The sequence below is a fragment of the Budorcas taxicolor genome, chromosome 22, assembly GCF_023091745.1.
Source record: "Budorcas taxicolor isolate Tak-1 chromosome 22, Takin1.1, whole genome shotgun sequence".
Classification (NCBI taxonomy): Eukaryota; Metazoa; Chordata; class Mammalia; order Artiodactyla; family Bovidae; genus Budorcas; species Budorcas taxicolor.
In genome coordinates, this window is record NC_068931.1 from 1,104,510 (window position 1) to 1,131,338 (window position 26,829).

Consider the following 26,829-nt stretch of genomic DNA (forward strand, 5'->3'; position numbering starts at 1 on the left):
AGCGGCTCCTCCGGCCCTGGAGGACCGTCCCGGCCAGGCCCACCTGGGCCCCCACGGCGCCCGAGGCCCCCGCCCCACACCCGGGAGGTGGCAGAGCAGAGCCGCCCGGTCCGGACTCACACGTGTGCAGAGGCGATGCCAGCGCAGGCTCCTCGGGGCCAGTGCCAAAGAATACATTCCTGCTGGGCTGAGTCATGGCTGGTCGAGCCCCACGCACGGCAGCAGGGGCTCAGCGAGCTCTGGGGCAGTGGCCCCACAGTGGGCGTGACGGGGAGATGCAGGGGCCCTCAGGGCAGCCGTGGCCCAGCACTTCCCCGGATGCCGGTGTGCGGTCCTTGGGGTCTCAGACGCGGGCACTCGAGCTTCTCTACGTGCTCAGTGAGCCATGGGGACCGGCTCCCCTCCCCTGGGACTTGTGGGCCCCCTGGAGCTGCCCGTCTCTGGGCGAGGGCAGGCAGACCTGCTCGGGACCTGGTGGACACGCAGCCTGCGTCTTCCAGGGAACGACACACGAGAGGGATTTAGCACAAGAGCAACAGGGCAGGGTCCGGCCTCAGGTGACTGGGGACGACTGGCTGCCAGCTGTGGAGAGCGCAGAGCTGGGCGATGAGAACGTCGGAGAAAGTCCCTGTTCCTCCCGGCGCGCCGTCATTCCGCATGGCTCCATCCGCGAGGGGTGCGGGAGGCTGGGGCCCAGGCCCAGCTTGGGGATGTGCCTGAGCCCGTCAGCGAGGCTGGCCTTCATTTCTGTAATTTCCTAGAGAGGTGCTGTCTGGCCGTTCACTTTCTCGGGAGGTTAAATGAAGGCTTGAAAGAAAGATGGCAGAGCACACACATGCTCCGTTCTCCTCTGTAACCGGAGTGGTTCCAGCGGTGGTGAACTGTCCTGTTACCAAGAAAGGCGCAAATATATTCAGTTTCAGAGGAGGGGTGGAGGCCTGGCCCAGGTGGAGCGGTGGGGTGGGGTGGGGGCAGGGGACAGCATGGAGGCCCGTGGGCAGGAGGGGTGGAGGCCTGGCCCAGGTGGAGGGGTGGGGTGGGGTGGGGTGGGGGCAAGGAGAAGCATGGAGGCCCGTGGCCAGGCTGACTTACTGGGCAGCATGTGGGCAGGCCCGGCAGCAGCGTTAGGCACCCCCAGGGGTGAGGGTGTCTCCCAGACACACACTCAAGTCCAGCCCTGCGGTCCCCAAACGGGCCCTTCTGCACACGTGACTGAGATGAGCTCGTGCTGGAGCAGGGTGGCCTAAATCCAGCATGAGGGCTGCCCTTGAGGAAAGGGCACATTTGGACATGGACACACCCAGGAAGAGGCCGTATGACCACGGAGACAGAGAGCAGGGATGCCCTGGGTTTCAGGTGGCCACCAGGAGCTGGGGGAGAGGCCAGGACGAGATGCCCCCTCCCAGCTTGGCGGGGCCCAGGCCACCCGGCGCCGACCCGTGAGGTGGGATCTGCGCGGCTAAAGCTGCCCGGCACAGGGATGGGTGAGGGCAGCCCAGGGAGCTAACAGCCTGTGCCAGTGCTTTGAGCCGTGTTCCTACTTCCCCTCTCCCTGGCCCGGCACCTGGGCTGGGGCCTGGTGCCCACGGGTTTACAATCGTACTAATTGGGACCAATTTGCCAGAGTTACTGGGCAGGTCCCAACAGGAGATACTGAAAGGGTTGGCAGGATATTCGGGTGACAAGGAACAGGCAAAGCAGAACCAAAAGTAGATAAAATAAACAATGCCTCTCGAGGGGAAAAACACCCAGGTGGGTGGCTGGCTGGCTCGGGCACTCCGGTCAGCAGCTGGAAGGACAGGCCGGGCCGAGGCAGGCAGAGGACTCAGGTGGAGACAGGTGCCTGCCCATGAGGGGCCCGCAGGCGGTTTTGAGGCCAAGGCTGGAGGAACAGGAGGCCGGAGCTGCTCCATTAGGACCGAGGGGCCCTGGGAACTCAGCCCTGGTAGATGTGCTGGGGTCCTGGGGCTGAGCTTGTGTAGGGACCCTGGTTTCTCCTTCGTTTCCCTCCCACCCCGGCACCCATGGCTCCTCACCCGACTCAGCCTCCAGAACCATCCCTGCTGGTGGCCTCTGTCCTGTCTCACCCTCCCTGGTGCCTGACCTCCCCTTTCCCCTGGTCATCAGTAACACCCCTTTCTTACCCCCGGGGCCTCTAGGCAGCAGCCTCAGCAGGGTGTGGGGCCCCTATGGCAGTGCTGGGGCTGCAGAGCGGGCCCTGCTGACTGAGGACAGGCAGCTGGCCGCCTCGGGGGGCGCAGGGTGTGAGCGCAGCCCCAGGACTGCAGCTTCTTCTCCAGAAGAGGAAGACAGGACACGGTGGCCTTGGACACTTCCTGGCCCAGGGCCACCTGCCTGCGGGGCTGCTCTTTCCATGCAGAGGACAGAGCCCAGAGAGCATGGCATCAGCTCTGCCCTTAGCCATGTGAGAGGGGGCCCGGAGCGGCAGGCCAGACCACAGCACCCCAGGTCCCTGTAAGCCAGAGCATGGTCTGCGTGACCTTGAGGCTTGTGCCTGTCTTCTCAAGTACAGAGGAGAAGGTGTAGATGCCTAGATGGGTCAGCACAGACGTATGTTTCGTCAGCCTCAAGAGCGTGGGGTCAAGCTGGCTGCCTGGGGGCCATTGTCCTCCACCTCTAGCTGCCTTGACTGATGGTATGTGGAGCTTGAGGCTCCTGACACCTCATTCCAGGGCAGTGAACTCAGTCAGGCCACGTGCCCCCATCTTCCACATCATAGTTGCATGCATGGTGGGGACTGGGGCCTTGGCACAGAAGCTTCCAGAGCAGAGCGGGAGCCCCATTGTGGAGACACCGGCATCGCCCAGTGGGTGATGGCCAGTCACTGAGCCTTGGGGGGCGAGGCTGGTGTTCCCACCCTCCCACCCCCTCAGCTGTCAGGTTGTGCCAGGAGCGAGGGTCCCCTGTTCCCTTGGGCGCCCCGCTCGCCTCCCCTGCTCAGTGAGCCGGGTACATTTTCTTCTGTGATAGCGCCTCCCTACCCAGGCCCCCGTCGGCCACTCAGATCTGCTGTCTGTGCGGCAACGACAGGTAGGATGACTGTCCACGGAGCCTAGGCCCCCGGGACCCCTCCCAGCCCCGCGTGCAGTCGCCAAGGAAGGGCCGGCCAGGGGACCCTTCACCTGCCGGGAGGGGGAGTCCCACGGGCTGAACAAGACCAGACTCTTCCTTGGAGCCCAGAGGGTCCCGGGCACAAACGTGAACGCGTCTCACGATGCAGCCGGGATGAGACGCCCTTGGACCCAAGAGACACCAGACCTGTGCCGACGCCGCCTGCAGCTGGGGTACCTCCCGCCCACCCTGGAGCCGAATGGCCTCCCAGCTCAGCACGCCCACCGCTGCTCACACTCCGAGGCCAAACTCCCGCCGGGGCCTAGTTGGCTCTGTGTTCACCATCCGGCTTCACCCCCACCACCCTGGCGGGGGCCTCCCTGACCCTCCCAGTCCAATCCCGAGGCAGGTGGCTCCCCCATTCTTCAGGGAGAGCCCCCCCCCTCATTAAAGAAACACCGCCTGGAATTTCATCACAGCCCATCAAAACATAATCCAGAAATTTTTGCTTAATGGAATAATCAGGAAATAAATGATCTGGTTAATGGGTTTCCCGGTTAATGGGGTTTAAAACTCTTCTGTTGGAGGTTTTCCTCAGATGTCTCTGTAGACACCACCCCCAGTGCCTGCCACCACAGGATTTTCTTCAACCCCCAGCTCCAATCAAACCCGCGGACAAAGGCCTGACTCTCACTGCTCTGCCACCAGACAGTGTTATCATTTTCTGGAGCAGCCTGCTGCTTGCAGCCTCGCTCCCACCCTGTGGGCTGGGGCTGGTGGCTCCACTCGGCCGCTGGGGGTGTTCTGTGGGCGGAAGCGGTGCCCCCGGGTGCCCACCCAGGGTCCACACAGCCAGCACTCACCGGGAGCTGGGTTGCATCGGCCGATGCTGCGGGACGAGGCTCGGGTTGGATCTGCTCGACTCAGAACCCATGTGGGTGCCGCAGCTACTGGACACTGCCTCCTGCGGGCCTGGCCAGCCGGGCAAGGGGAAGCTGGATCTGCCTGCCTGCCCTGACTCCCGTCCTGGGGATGGGGGCCCCAGAGCAGATGGGAAGCCTCCAGGCAGGGCTCGGGCCTGGGAAGACACCGGAACACGGCAGAGGCCGGCAGAGCGGCTGGCACACGTGGGCCTGTCCCCGGGCCCACGCAGGGCCCCCACGGGCCTCTCCAGAGCCAGCTCTGCACACGCCTCACCTTCGCAGAGCAGGCTTCGGACGCCTGCAAACAGCTTCCGGGTCACTGTGGCTGTCCAGTGCTACAACACAACCACCTAGAAGGCAGTTAAAGTACCATCGCTGCTGTGTGTGTGTGTGTGTGTTAGTCGCTCAGCTGGGCAACTCAAAGCCCTGGGGCTACAAATACCGGGCTCTGACTTGGTCCCTCCCTTCTCAAGCCCCAGCAACATTGTCCCCTCAGCCTGGTACCTGCGTCCCCATCACAACCGCACACGTGTTCTATGCGCACGCATCCTGCGTGTGTGCATCCTATGTGTGCAGTTGATGGAGTCACTGGATACCAGCACACCCCTCCCCCGGGGCCTCTCCCCAGAGGGTCGCACCATCCAGAAGGTCCAGGCAGGGGCGGAGAGGTCAGCGGGACCCACAGGCCTGGCCTTCATCTCCTGCTTTGCTCTGACTCCAAGAATAACCAGGAAACCCACGTGAGGGGAATACCAGGCCATCTGTCAGTGGCATCCAGGATGGGGTGAGCAGGGGGCTGGTGACAGGAGCATGGCTGGAGGAAACCGACGGCTGGGCCACCGTCCCAGCCGGATGCAGGTCTGCTGGGAAACTGCAATCAACAGATGCAAAGGAACCTGAATCTAGGCACAGTGAGGGGGGCAGCAGGCATGGTTCCTGACCCCGGCAGAGGAGGGTCACCAAACACAGGGTGGGTGGCGAACAGGGCATTGCTCAGTGGATGGATGGATGGATGGGCGTGTGAGAGGATCGGTGGGTCTGTGGATAGATGGATGGGTGGGTGGGTGGATGGGTGGATGGGTCAGTGGGTGGGTGGGTGGGTGGATAGGTCAGTGGGTGGATGGGTGGGTGTGTGGATAGATGGGTGGGTCAGTGGGTATATGGGTGGGTCAGTGCATAGATGGATGGGTGGATGGGTCAGTGGACAGATGGACAGGTAGATGGGTCAGTGGGTGGATGGGTGGGTGCATGGATCAATGGGTGGGTCAGTGGATAGATGGGTGGGTAGATGGGTCAGTGGTTGGGTGGGTGGGTGGGTGTGTGGATAGATGGGTGGGTCAGTGGATAGACGGGTGGGGAGGTGGGTCAGTGGGTGGGTGGGTGTGTGGATAGCTGGGTGGGCAGATGGGTCAGTGGGTGGGTGGGTGGGTGGGTGGGTGGGTGGGTGTGTGTATAGCTGGGTGGGCAGATGGGTCAGTGGGTGGGTGGGTGGGTGTGTGGATAGCTGGGTGGGCAGATGGGTCAGTGGGTGGGTGGGTGGGTGGGTGGGTGGGTGTGTGGATAGCTGGGTGGGCAGATGGGTCAGTGGGCAGGTGTGTGGGTGGGTGGGGGTGTGTATAGCTGGGTAGGCAGATGGGTCAGTGGGTGGGTGGGTGGGTGTGTGGATAGCTGGGTGGGCAGATGGGTCAGTGGGCGGGTGTGTGGGTGGGTGGGGGTGTGTATAGCTGGGTGGGCAGATGGGTCAGTGGGTGGGTGGGTGGGTGTGTGGTTAGCTGGGTGGGCAGATGGGTCAGTGGGTGGGTGGGTGGGTGGGTGGGTGTGTGGATAGATGGGTGGGTCAGTGGATAGCTGGGTGGGTAGATGGGTCAGTGGCTGGGTGGGTCGGAGGGAGGGCCAGCGGATAGATGGGTGGGTCAGCGGATAGACGGGTGGGTGGATGGCAGTAGATGAATGGGCGGGTGGGGTGGTGGACGGATGCCAGGTTCTTTACCCCTAAAGCAGGAGCACAAGGAGAAAGCCCTGTTGCCCCACAGTAACAGAAGCACTTTCCCCTGGGGCCTCAGGAACTTCACTTGTTGACTGGGGGTTTGATTTGTCTTGCCCCCTCCCTCACAGGATGGCTTTGAGGAGCAAATGACAGAGCACATTTAAAAACCACTTGGGAAAGTGTCTGAATTGCATACAGAGTCCATGCACTGTTTCTTTTTATTGTTTTTTCCTTTATCTTGGCCACACTGTGAGGCTTGTGGGGCCCTAGTTCCCTGCTCAGGGATTGAACCCACGCCCCCTGAGGTGGAATTGCAGGGCCTTAGCCACTGGGCAGCCAGGGAATTTCCATGTACGCTTATTACCAAGATTAAATAGAGTGCATAGAAGTTAGTGAGAAATTTGGATTAGAGGGTATACTTCAAATTTTTTTTACCTTATTCTTTTGAAGTATATGTAGTTACAGGGCTGATTGCTAATAGTATATTTTCAAGTCTAAGTCCTGCTGGGCCTACTACAATGAACAGGAAAACAATCTCATAATTAGCAGCCTTATTTGCATGCAAACAACAAATGTTCCCAAAGACCTTAACATTGCTTGCATTCATTCTTATTTTCAGAGATTAAATTGCTCACAAACCTCTTTCCCACTAGAAAGTCTAGAAGTGAACTTGAACCACTCAGATATCATTAATGTCTAATTGCTCCAGATCCCACATTAAGGTAGCCTCAGCTGATATGTGTCCAGGTACAGAACATGAAAACACAGAAGGTGGCTGTGTCCGTGAAGTTCAGCAACCTTGGCTTCCGGGAGTGACGCTGGATGGGTACTCTGACAGCCCCGTCAGTCTTGGGTGTGTGTTGTTTGGGACGAGCCCGACAGCGGCTCTGACCTGGGTGAGGCCGTGGCTGCGAGCTCCTGTCTTTCTGTCCCGGGGCCCACGTCACCACCTGAACACAGACATGCTCGTTCTCTCTGTTGCTTGAGAACCTCTGTTCCATGAAAACCTCTGTCTCTTCCCTGGGATTCCTTTGTTCTTCTTCCAGGTAAAAAGCATATTTGGCAGCGAAAGCCGTTTTTCAGCCTCTGTTTGACGCTTTCCCTTCCGATTAAAATTATATGGGGCCCCAAGGCATATCTGGTGATCGCAAGTCACTCTTGGCTAGACATGCAGCTTTTACGTGAATAGCATTATTGTTATATGATATAAAACACAGGGAAAATGGAAGACTGACTACTTCTCTGACTAAAATTTGGCCTACCAAAGAGGCTTTGAAAAATCAAGCATCAGAACATCTACTTTCAGCCAAGATGGGCTAACAGGGACCAAATTTACCCTCCACTGACAAGAGTGAAAAATGGAAAAAATATATGAAATGTATTAAACGTTAGCCATCAGGCAGCGAAGAACAGTGACCCTGATGGGGGACCCTGTGATGGCCCAGCCTGTGGCCTGCAGGGGGCTTCCAGGCTGCGTGTGGGGAGGCGACCCCAGCAGAGCCTCGCGGGGTGAGGAGCTGGGGCTGGAGGGACCACCACAGCTGCTGGAAGAGTCGAGGCATTACCCCGAGGAGTGAGCTGTCCAGAGGTGGGGCTCAGAGACCCGCACGGCTGCGGCCTCATGCACACAAGCACAGGAGGGAGTCCCCTCGGGTCTGGTGAAGAGCAGAGCCCTGATGGATTACAGGGAGAAACACTCGGCACCCACGCCAGGCTGATGCACGGTGTGTATACACCCCCATACTCTGCAGGACGCTAGGGAGTATCCTCAGAGGGCTTTGCTCTGAGAGTGGGAAAAATTAGCCACAGACCATGTGTTGCTCTGGTTCCATCAAACATTTATAAGCTGGGAAGACCCAAAAGGATCAAATCTTTCCAAGGGACTTAACTGCTCCCCAGAGCAAGCATTCATAAGAAACAGAACATGATCCATGCTCAGTGACGCAAAAATTCATGTTTGATCTCTGACCCTGGAGAGAGCCGGTAGAAGATGTAACCCAGGTGAGATCAAAACTGATCAATGAAAATCAACTAAAAATTACACCCATCATGGAGTTATCAGACAAGGATATAAAAGCAGTTTTAATAACTGTCTCCCACACACGCAAGGAGTCAGAGGGCAGAGTGACTTACCCAAAGAAAACTTGCATTGAAAGCTCTAGTATCGGGGCAGAAGACACCCTGAGTCACAGCAATTAGATGCTGCGGAAGAGGACGAAGCACAAAAAACTACGGACCATGAAACGGGAAAAGTCTGCAGAAGTGAGTGGTGCGAACTGTGGATGACTCTGCGCAGCCTCGGGTGTGTGAGCAGAGCTGTGGCTGGAGGGGCAGAGATACTGGAAGAGGCTGTGGCTGAACTGCCCCACTTGGGTGAGAACTGTGAATCCACAGATCCTGAAGCCCAGCTGACCCCAGGCATAGGAGACCCAACACGCGTGTGAGGGCAGGGGTGTGGAGGCTCCAGCTCCTGCCTCCCACGTGGGGCTTAATCTTCCCCTAAACGGATGCTCATCAGTGCTTTTCCCCTGGAAAAAAAAGGAGGAATGGCTGCTGAGGACAAACGCCCTGGTTATCAAGTCTTGACCATGAGTTGCAGCCCTGCAGCAGCGTGGAGGCCGTGACGCTTTAAAACCCGTGGTCACAGCCTCCAATAGACAGCAGCTGCTAGAGACGGCAGACTCTGTGGGGTGTGTGTGAATGTGAGTGTGGTATGTGTGTGTGGATATGAGTGTGTTTGAGTAGGTCTGTGTGGTGTGTATGTGTGCGAGTGTGTGGGTATGTATATATGAGTGTGTGTATATATGAGTGTGTATGTGTGTGTCTGGGTGTATGTGTGTCTGGGTATGAGTATATGTGTGCGTGTGTCTCTGGGAGTGTGTGTGAGTGAATGAGTGTGTCTGGGTGTGTGTGCATGTCTCTGTGGGAGTATATGTATGTGTGTGAGTGTATGTGTACGTGTGAGTGTGTGTGAGAACGTGCGTGCGCAGCTCTGCTGGCAGGCTGGTGCACCTCAGCAGGGAGGTCCGTCGTGCGAGATGCCTGCAGCAGCTCAGTTCTTTCAGAAACAGGGTGCGGCGGCGTGGCTTTCACAAGGCTCTCTTCTCGCTCTTGTCGTCTGTACGTGTGAAGTACAGACACGTGTGATCTGGGGCCTGGCTGGCACCACCTCAATGACTCAGACGCACAGCGAGGCCCCAGTTCGTTGGCAGGACCAGAGCGGGTTGACTCCACCCAGGAGGCTGGAGGCAGACATGCAGGAGCTGCCTTCTGCTGGGGCATAAACGAGCACTTAGTCATCTTAGCGCTAACTTAATTCTTTTGGCATAAAGAAGTATAAATACGATGTGCTTCACATATGTGATCCCAAATTAGGTTAGTGATCCACAGTCTGTCTCAGGGATGGATAATCTAAAAATCGAGCAAGGGAAAGCAGTTCTTCAAAAAGTAAAACACACAATTGCCAATTTACCAGGAATTCCATTCCTAGGCGTTCCCCTGGAGAACTGAAAACAGGGATTGGAGCAAAAATTCATATGCGAGTGTTCACAACAGTGTTACTCACAGTCACCAAAAGGTGGGAGCAGCCCAGATGTCTGTTGCCTGATGGACACATGGTGTGGTCTATTCACAGAGTGGACAGTATTAGGCCATAAGGAATGAAGCTCTGATAAAGGCTGTTATGTGGATGAACTTGAAATCACTGTGCCCCGTGAAAGAGGCCATGTTGTTCAAGTTGGTTTACAAGAAGTGTCCAGAACACAGATTCACACAGCAGAATTATCGTGGTTCCCAGGGGCTGGAGGAGGGGGTGGGGAGTGACTGCTCACGGGCACAGGGTTTCCTTTGGGGTGAAGGAAGTTGAGGTAACTCAGTGCTGCGAATGCACTAAATCCCGGCTGTACGTTTGAAAGCAGCTCATCTCATCTTCTGTGGATTCCCTACATCTGGCCCTGTTTTCCTCAGCTTCATCCACTCCTGTTTTCTCTCTTCTTTCCAAACAACCCAAATGCAATTTACTTATAGCAATGTGGAACCTGTTTCTGAAGGAATATGTCATGAGAGGGGTGCGGAGGCCCCTCCTTGTAGTGTAGTCAGCCAGGGCCCTGCACCCTGGCGATTGGCAGAAGCGGCTACCCCATGGCCCCTCCTTGAAACTGGGGTGGAGCCCACCTGTCCTGGGGTGGGGTGGGCGGTCTGTGTGACAGGGTGGAGGCTCCAGGGATCAGGGGACACGTTCGGACAGAGAGGGGTCTCCCACGGTGACTTCTGCCCGGGTTGCACTGGCTACAAGGAGAAATTGGATGTCTATCAGGTTTTTTCACATCAGCTCAGGCTGGGGCAAGGCTGGAGCTGTGGGAAGCCCGAGGGGAGGAGGGGGAAGTCAGCAGACGCCCCCATTAGGCTGCCCCCTGTGTCCCATCAGTGGCTCCCGGGCTGCACCTGCCCAGGTTCCTGAAGGGCCAAGGTCACCCAGGACAGTGAGGGAGCGTCTGGGAGGTAACCTGGCCCCCGGGTCTACACGCCTGAGCAAAGCACGGTAGCTGGCTGCCGGAAACAAGTGGTGGGATCTTTCCCTCTTATTCAAAAGCAACATGAAAGGGGTGAAAACTAAGTACACGGGTATTTGCAGAGGCCCAGCCTCCTTTGAGGGATTCCCTGGTGGCTCAGATGGTAAAGAATCCACCTGCACTGTGGGAGACCCGGGTTCGATCCCTGGATTGGGAAGATCCTCTGGAGAAGGAAATGACTACCCACTCAAGTATTCTTGCCTGGAGAATCCCATGGACAGAGGAGCCTGGCAGGCTACAGTCCATGGGGTTGCAGAGTCTGACACGACCGAGCAACTTCACTTTCACTTTTTCAGCCTCTTTTGCAGAAACCAGTGTTCTGAAGGTTTTCATTTCTGGAATATAGTATGCCATTGTTGGGAGCTGGGGTGGGCTTACGGAGACTCACTTCGAAACTAACGGTCTCCAGTGCATCCTTCAGAGACGTGGACGTGAGCTGTGTCCTCCTGTGTGCCCTGTGGCCTCTGGGATGTGCTTTGGGACCCAGCTCTCCAGCTGAGTCCCGGGCTCAAGGCCACCACTTGCTGACCGCCAGTGGACTGCCACCTCCCACGATCCTCCCCCACCTCAGCCTACCCATGCATCTTCGATTCCCTGAGCTCCTGTGGACATTACCGTTGGGCTCCCTTCAGACAGCACAGCAACTGGGTGGGACGGACTCTTGCTAACTGCGTTCATGAGATTTTTCTAGGATTTTAGAAGATCCCCTGGAGAAGGGAATGGCTACCCACTGCAGTATTCTTGCCTGGAGAATCCCATGGACAGAGGAGCCTGGGGGCTGCAGTCCGTGGGGTTGCAGAGCTGGACACGACTGAGCGACTAACACACGCACACTGCGAACTGTAAACCTTCTGGCCAAAGAAACAGGAATTCTTGAGTTTGAAAGACCTGAACGCAAAACAGTATTTCCGCAGTTCAGTGCACTGAGCCCTGGAGTGCCCCCTGGAAGCTCCCGGTGTCACCCCTGTCTTAGAACAACTTGCTGACAGTCCCCACCCAAGCCCGAAGTAGGGGATGTGTGTGGGGGAGGGGAGGAGACAGCCAAGTCAGGCAGCCACGGGCCTCGTCGTGAAGGTGATGGCAGGTCATGGGTGAGTGTGGGAGGCCTCACCCGGCTCTGCCTCCGGACAGAAACGTTGCCAGAAGTGGAGGTCCTCTCCACTGGGCCTGGAGAAGCATTTCTGACATGCCATCTAAGCGCTGGGGAGGCCGCTCACATCCATGCCTCCCAGGGTGGCCTTCCTGATGTGTAAGGTGAGAAAACACCTCACACGCGCAGCTGGACGACGGGAAGCCCTTCTACAAACACGGACCTACAGCAGAAAACACGCTTAAGGACAAAGAGGATTTTTCTATGCGTGGAATGAATCACAGTCTGACTAAGATGGCCCAGCAAAAAAAAGAAAAAGAAAAATATTGCTTTATTGGATCTATTTTCTACCCACAAAGAGAGCTAACACAGATTCAAACATCTCCTTTCTGTAGGACGGTCTCCCGAGAAACGTCTCATGCAATTCCTAGGAGGCTAAATGCAGGAAGGGGCTCCAGGCGGGATGAGGGGTGCGGGGCGGTGGCGGGGTGCTATGTACAGGAAGCCATATACCGTCAGCTCTTCACAGTAATGTGCAAATGTTACAAATATGGCTTTCAGGATTTCGTTTCTGTGACTTAAAAAACAAGTAAGACATAGTTGTACAGAACAACATTTTAAAAATAATTCCGTGGGAGAACGCCTTCCCCACGGAAACGCTTGAGTTTGGGGACAGGATGCGCCACCTCCCCCGAGGGTGCGATTCGGGCACGTTCCAGCAGGGGGCGCGAGTTCCTAAGGCACAGTTATCAGGTTAAAGGTGTTTTGATTAAACCATGCTTTTTGGTTATGTGAAACAACAGGTCACAGCTAGCAATAAAGCGCAATAAGCTGTTATGGGTACAAAATGCAGTAGTAAAGCTCACACTAACCTATGTTAACAGCAACTAGTCTGGAAATACTACAGTCACCACATAGGAAAACGCTGTTTTTGGTAATGGTTTCCTCAGATGAAGCAGTTACAAGGCTTTTGTGAAAGAACGATCTTACAGCAGAACAAATATATTACACGCCTTCTGTAACACTATTTACAGTTCCTTTCCAATTCTGCCATTTGGTAACAGCCGATGTCATGGATGCACCTCTCCTGGTTCTAAAGTGCTTGGCTAACTGCAGGAGGCCCGAGACGCAGACCTCCCGGGGCCGGGGGCACCCCCACGGACGTGGCTGTGAGGAGCTGGATTTTGAGGCTCGGGTGTATTTTCCAAAACGGATACTGGTTATTGCTGACGCGGACGCCCTTGCCGGGTGGAGACTGAATGTCGCCACGTCGGTTATGTTCACCATAAATATACGCCTATATATGTACACACATGCAAATGCGAGACCTATCCCAAGACAGAGAGATTTCTCTTTTTGCCCAGTAACCTATCTTGTGCTATTCAACTTACCTGTGCTATGTCTGAAGCCAGATTAAAACCAAAATCCTAACATGCTACAATGAACAACCCTGTGGTCTGAGTAACACAGGGGAGGGAAGGCAGTCAGATCTGAGATGACACTCTGGAGCAGTTCAGAAACACGCTGAGTAAGGCAACAGAATTGCATGTTACAGCCCAGGAGGAGGTGAGAAGGCAGGGACATGGCAGGGCCTCCTCACAGTGCCCAGTCCTCCAGTATTCTTGTAATTGATACAAAGGACGAAGCCTCGTGACGGAACGCCCTATAGCCTCTGCTCCTACAAACGCACTCCTGGTGGCCGGGTCAGCGCTTGATCCCACAGTGCCCAGCCGCTGCGGTCGGCCGAAACGAGGCACTTCCACTGAAACATCCCGGGTTCCTGAAGGGCGCGGCTCGGGGTCAGGCCGCCATGTCGGGTTGAGGCCACGAGGGCAATGTCACGAGGTCTGTCTTCCGTGCTCCCCCCACCCACCCACTTTCGTTTCCTTCTTGAGGTGACTTTCCTTCAGATGAGGGATCGGTCCTTCCTTCCTTGGGCTACTTCTTTGCACAAGTGACCTGAGCCTTCACTGCGGTGGAAGCTCCCAGTGGTACCAGGTATGGATTTAGTTTGTTGACTCAGAGTCATCACCGTGGAACAGACAGACACCACGCAGCCTCTGAGAGTCCACGCTGCCAACTACGAGTGGATGTTGGTGCTGGAGAGGTCATTCCGGATTATCTCATTTACTGTAAGAAAACAAAAGTAGAGACAGCGTCAGAGAGACAGGACTCCACACACAAGTCCACATAAACTCGTGAAACTGACTGAAATCTCATCAGTCAGTTACGTTCAGCCTGTGAAAAGTTGTCCCCTGAGAATGAGTCCTGAGCCGGCAGGACACAGCTGCCCCAGACCCGGGGCTGTGACCGCAGGGCCAGTACTTGGGCCGAGACCAGGGGCCTGCGTCAGGGTCTGATGGCTGACCCGGGGCAGGGAGCCGTCTGTGCTCACGCAGGTTTGCAAAACCAACAGATAAACCACGGCCGTGGAAGCACCACTTGAAGTCCACGCCCCACGGGCCCCTCGCAGCGGCCTCGTGGTCAGTCGGCTCAGGGCAGTTCGGGAAGGAGGGCTAACTGCCCGGCTTGAGCCTCCCTTTGTTCGGGGCTCTTCCTTCACCTCTGTTCCCTTGTCCGGGTCCACCATTGCCTGTGATTTTTGGCAGCCAGGGAGGAAGTGAGTGGAGCTGGCAGAGGCCTCGGGAGGGACCGGCAACCTCCCTCCGTCCGCCCCCACCGCCGACGGCACAGATGGGAAATGTCACCAGGAGGCTGTCGGCACCGCTCACAGGGCTCAGAGGTGGGGACGTGCTCGCGTCACGGAACTGCCTGGGCTCCCCTCTGCCGCCAGATAAACCGTGTGTTTCTGCCGAGGCCCCGGCAGGCCGAGGGCGGCTTCCCGGAGTAATCAGTGGGGCGCGTTTCCGAGCCCACTCCCTTCCCTAAACTGCTTTTCAACACCCCCCTACCCGCCAAGTATTTTTAAGAATAACAATAATAAAGCACAGTGGGGAACCAGGAATTGTGTCACGGGAACCGACAACAGAACCTGCTGGCCCTGTGGACCCCGGAGCCGGGCTCCTCCCGAGGAGGGGCACGTGAGGGTTGGGGGTGCCCGGCAGTGGCCCATAGGGACACGCCCGGACTGACACGGCTGTCCGACAGGCGGTCACATGTCCTCTGCCGATGGCCCTGGCCTCGTGCGGGAAACGCTGGACAGGCGGCAGCTGCCTCCACGACCCTCAGCCAGTGAACCCTTGGTGGGCGAGGCCACATGCCCCTGCCTTGGCTCACGGGTCCCCGAGGGCCCGGGGCAGGGAGGGCGTGGGGGACACGGTCCCCCAGGCCAGCAGCTCCTCCGCTTCCTCCAGGTTCGGCCTCTGTGCTCCTAAGTCGACTAAGTCTAATCCACCTCTCCCGAGCGCTGCCCTGCAAGGTCCTTCTGGCAAAAGACAGCCACAGGACCCGAGTCTCTCTGAGGTTTGGTCAGGGTCAGGATGGGCCTCAACTGCACACAGGGTGTCTCTGCCCCAGGGCAACGCGGAACATATGAGAGAGCGCGAGAGAGCATGGAGAGAGCTTACATGGGGAGTGGAGGCGGCGCGGATGCGGTGCAGCGCGTACGTGCGGGGCGGGGCGGGGATGGGGGGGCACGGACGCGGTGCAGCGCGTCCGTGCGGGGGCCAGCGGGGGCCCTGTGGCAGCACGGGCACGGAAGAGCCGTTCACACCGTCCTCACTGGTCACCAGAAGGCTTACGGGGCGCTTTCCTGACCGTCACCTCATTTTGTCCTAAAGCAACCCAAGGCCAGGGGCCTGGTGGGGCTGCCTAAACTTTTCTGAGAAAAGAAGCAGGTTTGGGGCCATGCAGGTCAGAGTCTCTCCCACTGGGTGACAGCTACTACTGAAAAGGGTAACGGAGGCAGTGGGGCCAGCTCCATCCCAGAACAGAAATCAGCTGTCATGCCTCAAGGCGAAGATTTCACAGTGGGAACAGTGGTCGACCCCACCTAAAGAGGGGTGGGGGTGGAGGTCAGTCACGCTACCCAGAGTCCGGCTCTGCCTTCCCAGTTTTAGGAAAATGGAAATCTCAGAGCAGTCTAGTAAGATCAGGAACAGATCGCTGAAAAATACTGACTGGAACTGGGAGGGAGAGCTGAGAGGTAATATTGTTGTTGTTGAGTCGCTAAGTCGTGTCCGACTCTTTGCAACCCATGGACTGCAGCTCGCCAGGCTTCCCTGTCCTTCACCAACTCCTGGAGCTTGCTCAAACTCATGCCCATCCAGTCGCTGATGCCATCCAACCCTCTCATCCTCCACGTCCCCTTCTCCTCCTGCCTTCAATCTTTCCCAGCATCAAGGTTTTCTCCAATGAGTTGGCTCTTTGCATCAGGTGGCCAAAGTATTGGAGCTTCAGCTTCAGCATTAGTCCTTCCAACGAATATTCAGGGTTGATTTCTTTTAGGATTGCCTGGTTTGATTTCCTTGCTGTCCAAAGACTCTTAAGAGTCTTCTCTAACACCACAATTCAAAAGCATCAATTCTTTGGTACTCAGCTGTCTTTATGATTAAGTTCTCACATTAGTACATGATTATTGGAAAAACCATAGCTTTGACTATATGGACTTTTGTCTGAAAAGTGATGTCTCTGCTTTCTAATGCTGTCTAGGTTTATCAAAGCTTTTCTTCCAAGGAGTAAGCATCTATTACTTTCATGACTTCAGTCACTGTCCACAGTGATTTTGGAGCCCAAGAAAACCTGTCACTGTTTCCATTTTTTCCCCATCTGAGGGTAAAAGTGAAGGGGTTGGGAGAGAGCTCTGAGGGTTAGTAAGGCAGCCAGCGGAGTAGCTGAGAATCTTTACTCAGGGTTAGAGAGACCACAGGAAAAATAACATCTGTTTGACAAGATAAAAGGGGAAGAAACCTAAGCGGTGGGCTTCCCCTTTTGCCTACTGGGGCACCTGAACCTTTAAGGGGGCACCCGTGGTGGGGGTGGGGGTGTAGTGAAGAGGCATAGCCCAGACATTCTGGGCCCAGAGAGGACGCCAGTGCAGGGCTCTGCTATGAGCGAGGAATGGTCCCATGGGGAGCCCCCAGGAGAGGCTCAGGGGCCAGCAGGGGAGCAGAGCTCCTGTCCATTGCCATTGGCTGGGGCCTCTGATGAGCTTCCTGTCAAGTCATTGGCTGGACCCGGCGCTGCCCATGACTGGCAAGGGCAGGCTGGGGTCACAGTGGGTCACTCCTCTTAGGAACAGACTCAAGAACCACCCCCCACCCCCACACACCCCCCTGCACCTTCCCTGAGCACTGCGGCCTGAGCCAGGAAGCTGCCCAAAGTAAAGGTGGAAGACTAGCAATCCACGGTGGATGACGCTTCCCACAAGGGTCCCCGGGGCTGAGGGTGGGCGCTCAGACCTCACTCCCTTCCACAGACACAGTCTGGGTAGGAGCCCTGCAGGGAAGCCACGATGGCCCCATTTCACAGATGGATAAAGAAAGACCAGGTCAGGGTAAGGCTGAGGTAGAGAGGCCCTGACGGAGGGTGGGAAGCGGGGCATAGGGTCCCGGCCCCGGTCCTCCCAGCCACGACTTCCTATCTTCCCTCCGTGAGGTCATGGGTCCGAGCCCGCATCAGGCCGGGCCCCGGGGCTCTGTGTGGGTTATTTTGGGGGTGGCTTTCTCTCTTTGATATGGTTGTGCCGAAGACACCTACGGTTTCCCACAATGTCTTCTCTCTACTGATAATTTCCATCTTCTTATTCAGCTTTTCCACCGACACAGAGGTTTTTTTCTTCTTTACAGAAGTATTTTGAACTGCAGGTAACATGTGACCCTCCCGGATCGTGAGGGGACTGAAAGAGGAACCTTTGCTGTGCTTCACGTCAGATTGTCCCTGCAACAGGATGTGGTGAGCTGTTATACCACAATTTAATAAGAAGGGTTTTTTCCCTTATATTTAATTTTTCTCTAAAATGCTCCTGAGGTGGAAACAATTGTTTTTTTTCTAAAACTTAATGTGGCCGTTTGAATTGTTGTTTTAATCTGGGATATAGACGCAGGATGTGTATATCTGATGCCCACACACAAATCCACCTCTCTGTAAAATATGGGATTGAGTGAAAAGGAAGTTAGCATTTTCTTTAAAATACCAAAACTAACATGTACAAAGCACAGGTGTAGTTTTCACCTGTACTTGACTGACATTGGTAAATGTTAACTATATCCTTCCTGAAACCATAGAAAGATGTCTCTGCTATTCCTAAGTGAGTGTGCAAATTCACTAATAAGGTGAAAAGTCCTTTTAAAGTAAACTATTTGGCTTTCTTTTGACACCACTTTGAGAGTAGCTGGCATCAGAGCCTCCTGTTGTGCTGAAACACCGTGGCTCATCCCTGCGGTTTCCCCCGTGGGCTCTGGGTGACTATCTTGAGAACAGAGCAAACCCAAAAGGAATCGTGAGTCTGAGTAGTTTCTGTATATTTCTCTCCTTTCAACGTCTGACCTTTAAGTAAATGTTCCCACGTTTCTGGATTCTTGGTTTCTGAATGCAACTACAGATCTCAAGACAGATCATCAGGAGTGAACAAACTATTTACCCAACTCCTACGGTTAATTGCTCAGCCCTTGCATGTGTATTATTCTTGATCCTGCAGCAATCCTACTCAGGTAAAGGTGGGAGGCTCAGCCATTCCGGCCCTTGAGAGAAGGCGAGAAGCTGAGACCCTGACCTGGTGACCTCAGCCTGGGGCCGCCCCTCGCCACCTGCACTCACTATGGGTCTGGAAGCTTCGAGACTGCTCCCTCGGGCTCCACGGGCCGTGTGACCTGCTCTTTCTCAGTACTGACTATGAAAGTAGGAAAGGCCGGGGAGATGCACACAGGGGCAGGGACCCTGGCAGCCAGACCAGCGGATTCCTGCTTGCCGCCCCCCTGCAGGGTCGGCCCCCGCCAGGCCCTCTCTGCCCCTGACCCTCACCGTCCTCACCCGCGAGGTGCTCAGAACACAGAGGCCAGAGAGGCTGAGGCCACAGTCTCTTGTCTCCTTTTCCGCGGCATGTTTTCAAAACAAAAAATCCACACCCACCCATCACCACACATACACACACAGTGCACTGTTTGAGCCAGAAAGACTTTGTCTTTCGTTTTTCCTGTATTGCTTTTCTGTGCTTTAGAAACTTTTTTTTTTTAACAGAAAGACGTTGCAGGCGACCAAGGAATCCACAGGGTCTCTGTGGTGACCATTTCCTCTGACCTGGAGGAGCCGCACGTGGGCAGTCAGCCCCAGGTCCCACATTGCGGGCAGCTGACCCTGGTACCTTCAAAGGGGCGCTGTGGGTGCGGGTCCAATGCCAGGAGGGGCCCGCCAGCGTGGCCTCAGAAACAGCACCACACCCCTGCAGCAGTGCCTGCAACGGCGCCGACAGGCAGGGGGCTCTGAGAGCTGCTCCAGGCCTGACAGGCTCTCGCAGCTCCAGCAGGCTCTACCCGGTTTTAAGGTCTGACATCCAAGTGGCAGCTGCCCACCATCACACGTCCCTCCTGCACTCCCACCGCCCCGAGGTGGCTCCTCATCGCCAGCATCCGCACCTTATCTGTCCGAGACTTTATCACCAAGTGCCCCACTTCCTACCCTAAGTGAAGACGCGATATGTGTGCTTCTGGGTTTGACTCTAAATATCGGGACTTTGAACGCGGTGATAGTAGTATCACTTTGCTCTGAGAGAGGAAAGAATGAGTACGATGGAAAACCCAGGGTCCTGACACCAGCAGGTCCCCGAGACCCCGGGAGATACAGGACGACACGTGGTCAGAGTCAGAACACACAGTGCGGTGGGGCCAGGGCTGCACAGGCTGCTGGGCGTCCGCACCCGGCCCCCAGCTTCCCGAGGGAGCGGCCTGCCGCTGGGGCCTGAAGGTCCCGCGGTGAAGACGCGGGCGTGCCTGAGGCTCTTTCCGCCCCGGGAATCGCCGACTCCTCAGTCTGGTCAGATGGAGAAACACACCCCTCCTGGACTCGAGTTCTGCGTGCGGGGGACAGGCGAGGCGGGACGCAGTGTCTCCCAGCCCCTGGGGTGGTTACTGTTCGGATCACCGTGGACGGGACCAGGGGTGCAGGGGACGCACTGGTCGCCTCACCGCGCAGGCCAGCCCACCGCAGCCTGCGCCGGGAGGCCGGCGGCAGGCCAGCCCTGGGGTCTGGTCTGTGTCCACGCAGCGGGCCGGTGGCTCGGGAGGCCCCATCAGCCTCAACTCCGGCCTCCACAGAGGGAGCAGAGCTGCGCTAGCGCCTTCCAGGGAACTTAGTTACCGACTGCCAGCCGGTAAGAGAGAACCCGACCGGCTGTGTGAGGGGCGGCCGCCCTGCTCTAAAACCACTGCGAAGTCTGGGTTCAACCACGAGACACAAAACGGGCTGCGGGACCGGCCCCCTCTGCTCAGTTTCCACATTCCTGACGTCCCACGTGGATCCCTGTCCTGTCAGAACAGTGCCCGTGGAGGTCTCAGGTTAACGAGGACATCGCCACGTCCCTGAGTGGGTCACAGACACCAGCACTGTCGCTGGCCTCTCGCTGGACGCGGCCGCAGTGACATGCGGGACAGCGGCCTGTTCACGCGGGCGGCGGGCTCTGCCCTCCTGCTGCAGGGGCCCCGGCGGGCACGGGGTGGGAAGGGCCAGGAGAAGCAGGTGTCAGAAGCTTCCGGTTGTCTTCACACAGCTGTCACCCTGGTTTCTCAGGCCTGGGTTTAGGCTTAGAGAGTAAGAATCTAGCTTAGCAACGTTAACCTCACCACACAGTTTACTCCTTGCCTTCAAATCAAGTTAACTTACTCAGAGAAGGACCATACCTTACAAATTATACTTTTGTGTCAATTAAAAAAAAACATATTTGTTGATATAATGCCTAATTACATACCTGTGTGTGTGTTAGTCACTTAGTCCTGTCCGACCTTTTGTGACCCCATGGACTATAGCCTGCCAGACCCCTCTGTCCATGGGATTCTCCAGGCAAGAATACTGGAGTGGATTGCTATTTCCTTCTCCAAATTACATACCTAACTACATACAATACACTTTAAAACGTCTCTTTTTTGATAGTTACGTTAGTTCCAATAAGGAATCAAACGGATTTTTTAAAACTAACAATATTTATCTACTGCTACTTAGCAAACTAGTCAGCCCAGCAGGGACACTGTCATTTTTTCCGTTTCTGGTTTTACAACATGCTGTGATGTTGCTTTTTTAATGAAGAGAACTAGTTCTTTAGAGCATCACTGTCCTTTAGACAAGAGCAATATACAAAACAAAGAAGGTCATGACTTTCCATCAAAGCTCATGATCAAATTAAATATGGCACATAAATAAATATATGGCACAAGAGCAACTGTTACTTCTTCACTCTATCTTCCTCCAAGGGGCAGGAAAACGCACATCCTTCTAGAGGACAAGTCATCAAAAATCATTTTTATTTTTAAGAGAAAACCAAAATAGCTTTCTGAAGAGCAAAACAAAACAGGAAGGATATTCTTTCCCATTCCTATAACTAAAAGATAATTTAAAAAAGTATTTGCTAACTTTCCCAGAAAATGCACCTTTGGCTAAAGTTAGTATGTAACCTAAGAGGATGATAATTTAGGTGGACGGAAGCAGAAATGTCTCAGCCAAATCTATTCTTAAGGAACTAACTTCTAGGAAGTCTCCAGATCATGTTTGCTGTGCTTGCCTGCAAACCTAGTGATTCTTGGGTAAGGAAGCCCTTGCTGGTGGCTGTGCGTCCTCGCAGACGTAAGGACGTTCACTGCTGTGATTCTGTCACCGATGGGATGGATGTGTCCCCGTTTGTACTGGACACAGGCAGGCACACTCGGCTGTCATTAAGGGCATCTCTGTGGACTTGAGCTAAGCCGTGATTCAACATGGTTAAGGCCACAGTTTAGAGAGCAGAGGCACCAGGGGAGTGCGTGCCCCGTGCAGGAAGCGTGAGGTGTGGCTGCGTGTGGGTGTTCAGTTTCCTGAGAAGAGGCGACCTCGTGGCAAGTCCACCTCCCTCACAGGTGGGCACTGGTCAGTCTCCCAGGTCCGGCGGCCTCTGTGTCCAGCATGACCGTGTCTGGTCTACCCGTAGACCCTGTCCCTCCCTGAGGAGGTGCCGCTCTGCAAGACTCCGGGCTGAAAATGGTGATTTTGCCACGTGCGCATCACAACTGTCGTAATTCTGAAAATGCAGACTTGCAACAGCACTGAAATCATTCTTCACTTTTTCTTTTTTTCCAGAGATGCTTTGTGAGGCAGTGGAAAATAAAACAGTTTCTCAAGTTTCATTAAAAAGTAAGTTCTCGTGTTACCTCGGGTGTCCTGGACCTATTTCAGCCTTCACTTATTTTTATCTTTTTAATCATAATAAGCCACTGCCACGGGGCCTGCTATTTTTGGAAGGAGAGAATGGGACAGCGGAGGGGCTGGATGACAACAGTCACGGTTTTAATAAAACATGACCCTCCCAGCTGGATGTGGGTTGGCCCTGACAGGCACCTCTGTTATGCGGGGCTGCCAGCCATTAAAACAGAATAATTGTCCTGCCTCCATGGCCGCTTCCTCATTTAGCCTGACTATTCCAAATAATGCAAACGGCCCGTGTGGAAACTGCAGTGTCCGTGGGGAGTGGGGGCCACGTGACAGGGGGGTCCCTGCTCGCCCCGGCCTCCTGCTGGTGTGTGCGGTGGACGCCTTCCATGTGACCCAGGCCATTATTCCACCCGTGCCAAGCTCGCTCCGCGTTGCTCACTGGGGTCATTAAACCACCGACAAGCACTTTTCCAGGGCCTGCTCTGTGCCGCCAGGGGACACATTCCCCCAGTGATGAAGTTCCTATTCCAACAATTAACAGAGTTGGAAAAATAAAAAAAAATTAAGAGACTCGTTTAATTAAAAAGTAAAATTGAATAAATGGGCCTGGACAAGGAGCCGCTGTGGGTTTGGCAGGCGTGCCCCGTCCCTGGCTTCAGGAGCTCGGGCCCCCGGCCCGGCTGCAGGCACCCCTGGACCCACGACAACCAGCATGGGGCCGGTCCTTCTCTGTGGGGCAAGGGGGCGGTGATCAGTGAGGTCAGAGGTGCCCGCTCCGAGTCTGGGGCTCTTGGGACCGCCCGGGTTCACACTGAGTCCGGGAGGATCCATAACCTCCCAGCTGGCGCCAGGTTTGGTCAGAAGACGCTGCCCATGAAGGAAGCTCGGGGGACCTGGGTTCGCAGGAAGAGAAACCCCACCTCAAAGCTAACCATGACCTTGAACTAAGCCGTCAGTCCCCCGAGAATCAGCAGTAGGCCTGTCAGGTGTGACTGCGTCCGCACACGGCCGAGGAGAGGACGACCGCGTCCAATGGCAACACAGGGCAGGGGCGTGGCTGCTGCTCTCTGCTCCCCCACGGCGGGGAGCCTGCTGAGGGGCCAGGGACCCGCCTCCTGCTCCTTCTGTCCCATATCATGATCAAGCACCAGGATCAGAGGGAAGCCGGGGACAGGCAGACCCAGCATCCACCACCCCACGACAACCAGTGACATGAGGGCCTGCACCCTGCTGGGCCATCACCCCACCACCCTGCTCGGACAGGCCGCCTGCCCCACCCGGCCCAGGCCCGGTGCTCCTGCCACCCGGGGACGCTGTGCCACCTGAGCTCAGAGGGGCTGACCCCTGAGCCCCACCCAGGCCCACCGAACACTCTAACAAGATCCCAGGGACCGGACATGCTAAGCAGACCCCAGGGACTCAGTTCGCACCCACGAACGTCCGGGGAGCCCTGGGCTGGCCAGGGGGCAGGAAGAGGGGCAGACAGGAAACCTTTTGGGTGCCACTGAAGAGAAGTCTCTAGAGCTGCTGTGCTGAAGTCCACGCCCACATCCCTGCGGACAGAAAAGCACGCTTTCCTCACCTTCAGAATATTCTGAACTATCGTTCAAATCTCTGAGAAGAGGTTTTTGTGCCGCAGGCCCTGGGCAGTCTGTGGACAGTTAGCTAAGAACTTCCAGCTGCTCACTGCGGGGCGAGGCTGGCGGCAGGGTCCCGGGATGGACCTCTCACCTGCTCAGTGGGCAGTGCCCCTAGTTCAGTGTCAACTAACGGTCTTGGAGCCCTGAGCCCCCGACGCTGGGCATGGAGAGGTGGATGTCCTTGTCTCCGAGGGCGTAGGCACAGCCGCTACATGGCAGCAGGCCCAACCTCCTGGCTCCAGAGTCCCTCCAGAATCTCATCAGCCCCAGGCAGGTCCTGAATACCACAGCCATCACGTTTGCCTGCGTCCCCACCCTGGCTCAGGCCCAGCTTGCACAGGGTGACCCGGACACTCAGTCCCGCAGCCAGCCTCACCCACTAACCCCCGACCTCCTCAAGGCACTGAGCCCACCTGGAGGGTCAACTGTACATGAGTGCTGACAAAACCCACCGACAGCAGAACCTGTCTGCTCATTCCAAAAAAATCAGATCCATAAAGATTTGGACCAAAGAAAAAACAAAAAAACCACAGAAGGCATGAAGAAAAAAGTGCAACACCAACTTGGTAATCGATGCTTAAACTCCTAATTTGGAAAACATCGGAAAGAGAGTGAGGCAGGGAGGCAGAAAATTCGGGCAAATGAGACAGGGCCCATAATCTTCAGGACATATTGACCCTGGAGTAGGAAAAAAGCAAAAACCAAGATTGCATTTTTCTATTGATTATCCAATTATTAATCTTTATAGAAGCTATTCCAACACCGCACATAATGAGTAATTCATCAAAGTATATTAGGTGCCATGGAAGTTGCCTTCAGTATAAAGGGCCATTAAGTTTCTTGTAATTGCTCATTACTGGAGCTTTCCTCGCTCTAAATCAAATCAACAGGACCGGCACACACGCACTCTAATTGACTCTGTAATGATGCCATGCCCCTGGTGGCCACAAAAACGAGCGGCCTCACCGCACGACCCCGGCCCCGCGGACCCCGTCTCAGGTCTCAGGTCGCAGCCCGCGGAGGGGCGTGGCCAGGTCCCACACCCCTTGGGGAAGCAGGCAGGGGATCCCCTGCGTTTCCTGCCGGCACCTGGAAAGGTCGCCCAGACTGAGGACTGGCAGCATGGGGGGCCAGGGACCCTCCCCGCGGAGAGCCTCACAGGCTGGTTTCTGGAGGAGGTTCCATCAGCTGACCTTGCCTGCATTTGACAGACGTGGAACCAAGGCTGCAAATGTGTCCCCCACGCTGACGACACTCCACTTCCTGTGTGACCCAGAGATGCCACTTGAGGCAGAGAAGCAACAGCCCTTGAGGCTTTGCTCCATCTCTGCTTCTACTGAAATGGCCTCTAAGTGTCCCAAACCTAAACCCGGATTTACCGGCCTCTGTGACTCACGGGCAGCTGCTAGGTGGCCGTCTAGAGCGCGGCTCTGTCTCCCAGAATTGCTACTTATATTTTAAACACTGTTTAACCTGCTCTCCCTGACTGCACTCTAACTTCCCTGGGGTGAGGTGTCTGATCCGCTCAGGTGCCTTGACTACCCTGCGATGCCCAAGCAGAGCCAGCAGTCTGCAGACACCGGTTGATTTCTGTCCTCTTTGAAAGTTGGATTACTCTCTTTCAGGAGCCTCACCAAGGCTGAGTCTGGGCCCCTCAGGCCTCAGAGCTCTTGTTCTCCAGCTGCGAAGTCATGGCCACAGTAACTTCACAGGATCTTTCTTCTGGGGCAGAGCTTGGAAACTCAGCATTAATTCCTTCTCTGTTTATCTAAATAAGATTTCTTTTTTCTTTCAGAAGAACACTTTTAAACATTAATTAATTAATTTTTGGCCACGCTGGGTCTTTGTTGCTGCAGGCAGGCTTTCTCTAGTCGCAGAGACGGGGGCTGCTCTTCACTGCGGTGCCTGGGCTGTGGTGCACTCCAACGGCAGTGCTTCTCGTCCCGGAGCGCGAGCCCTAGGCGCATGGGCTCCCGCAGTCGCGGCGCGCGTGCTGCAGCTGCCGGAGACCTGTGAAACCTTCCTGGCTCAGGCGTCCAACCTGTGCCCCTGCACTGGCAGGCAGACTCTTAATCCACTCTCCCACCACAGAGATGTTCTATCTAAATCTAATTTCTGAAGAAGCCTTGATACAGCTCTTCAAAAACAAAAAAACAAAACCAAAGAACCAGCATGTGGAGAACAAGCTAGGTAGGATATTTGCTCACAGTTAGTGTCAGCTCAGACTGACGATCACTGAGGCCTTCCAGTGGCTTCTGGATGGGTCGTCTCTATACCCGAGCTGTGCTGGCCCTTCATGTGGGATTCAGACTGAGCTTCAGGATAAATCAGGGGCCTATTTCCATCACAAGGCGTGAAGAGACCTGAGATGAAGTGACAGGAGTTCTTGAGCCAGGAGTGGGGCTCCGAGCTCAGCACCTTCCCGCTGGTTACGGTTCCTGGTCCACAAATCGTCAGACAAGCTCACTGCCCAAGAGCGTGGTCTTATCCAAATACTCTATAGATTCAGCAAGCCCTGGGTCAGGAATCCCACAAGTTTCTGCAAAGCCTTGTGGTGAGCAGGGCTACAAACTGCTGGGATCCAAGGGCATGTTTCTGAATCCACGGGTCCTCTAAGCAGCCAGGGACAGGGAGGGCTCCGTGAGGGAACCTCCTCCAAGGGTCCTGAGTTTCTAAGTCTCCTCCTTACTCTACCAGTTAGGAAGTGCTGGACGCCATCTGCAGAGTGAGGCTCGCAGCCCACGGCCCCCTTCCTGCCCTCTGTGTTGCCGGGTCTGGGGTGGGGGGCAGGCAGGAACCCACTGAGGACCTCACCACCCCAGGCAGCCTAGGTGACCCCAGCACCGGCTCTGAAGACAGTGATGGTGGTGATTGGACACCTTGAGCCGACCAATGGTGGCCAGAGGACATCAGCATGTTTATGGCTCACAAATCACGACTTCACAGCCAACCTGGGCTTGTGCAGAGAGAAACAGGACGTGGTGCAGAAGAGAGCAAGGCAGGCAAGGGCAGGGGCGTGATGCTGTGAGAGGCTGCTGGAGAGCCCAGGTCACAGCCCATTTGCAGGAGCGCACCTGGCTCGTCGGGTTAACCTGTCACCGAGTTTCCATCTGCACACTTCTCTGCAGCTCGCGATTCTGCAGCATCGTGGCAAGAAGCCACGTACAGGACAGAGAGCTGCTGTGGATCTGATGGGAATGACTGTCTCCATCTTGGTGAGCGAAGGAGGTGTCATAGCTTGGGGGTTACAGGTGCA

The 26,829-nt window shown here is 55.7% G+C and overlaps 1 protein-coding gene across 3 annotated transcripts in view; it reads right to left on the bottom strand.

The window, feature by feature from the left end:
- Nucleotides 1–11,962: 11,962 nt before the first annotated feature.
- Nucleotides 11,963–26,829, bottom strand: part of NFATC1 (nuclear factor of activated T cells 1) — an 89,809-nt gene continuing 74,942 nt past the window's right edge. For all 3 annotated transcript variants that reach the window (XM_052660248.1, XM_052660250.1, XM_052660249.1), the window contains exon 10: nt 11,963–13,773. In XM_052660248.1, the coding sequence (XP_052516208.1) occupies nt 13,724–13,773 (50 nt within the window). In that variant the 3' untranslated portion in view covers nt 11,963–13,723. The remainder of the gene's footprint in view (nt 13,774–26,829) is intronic.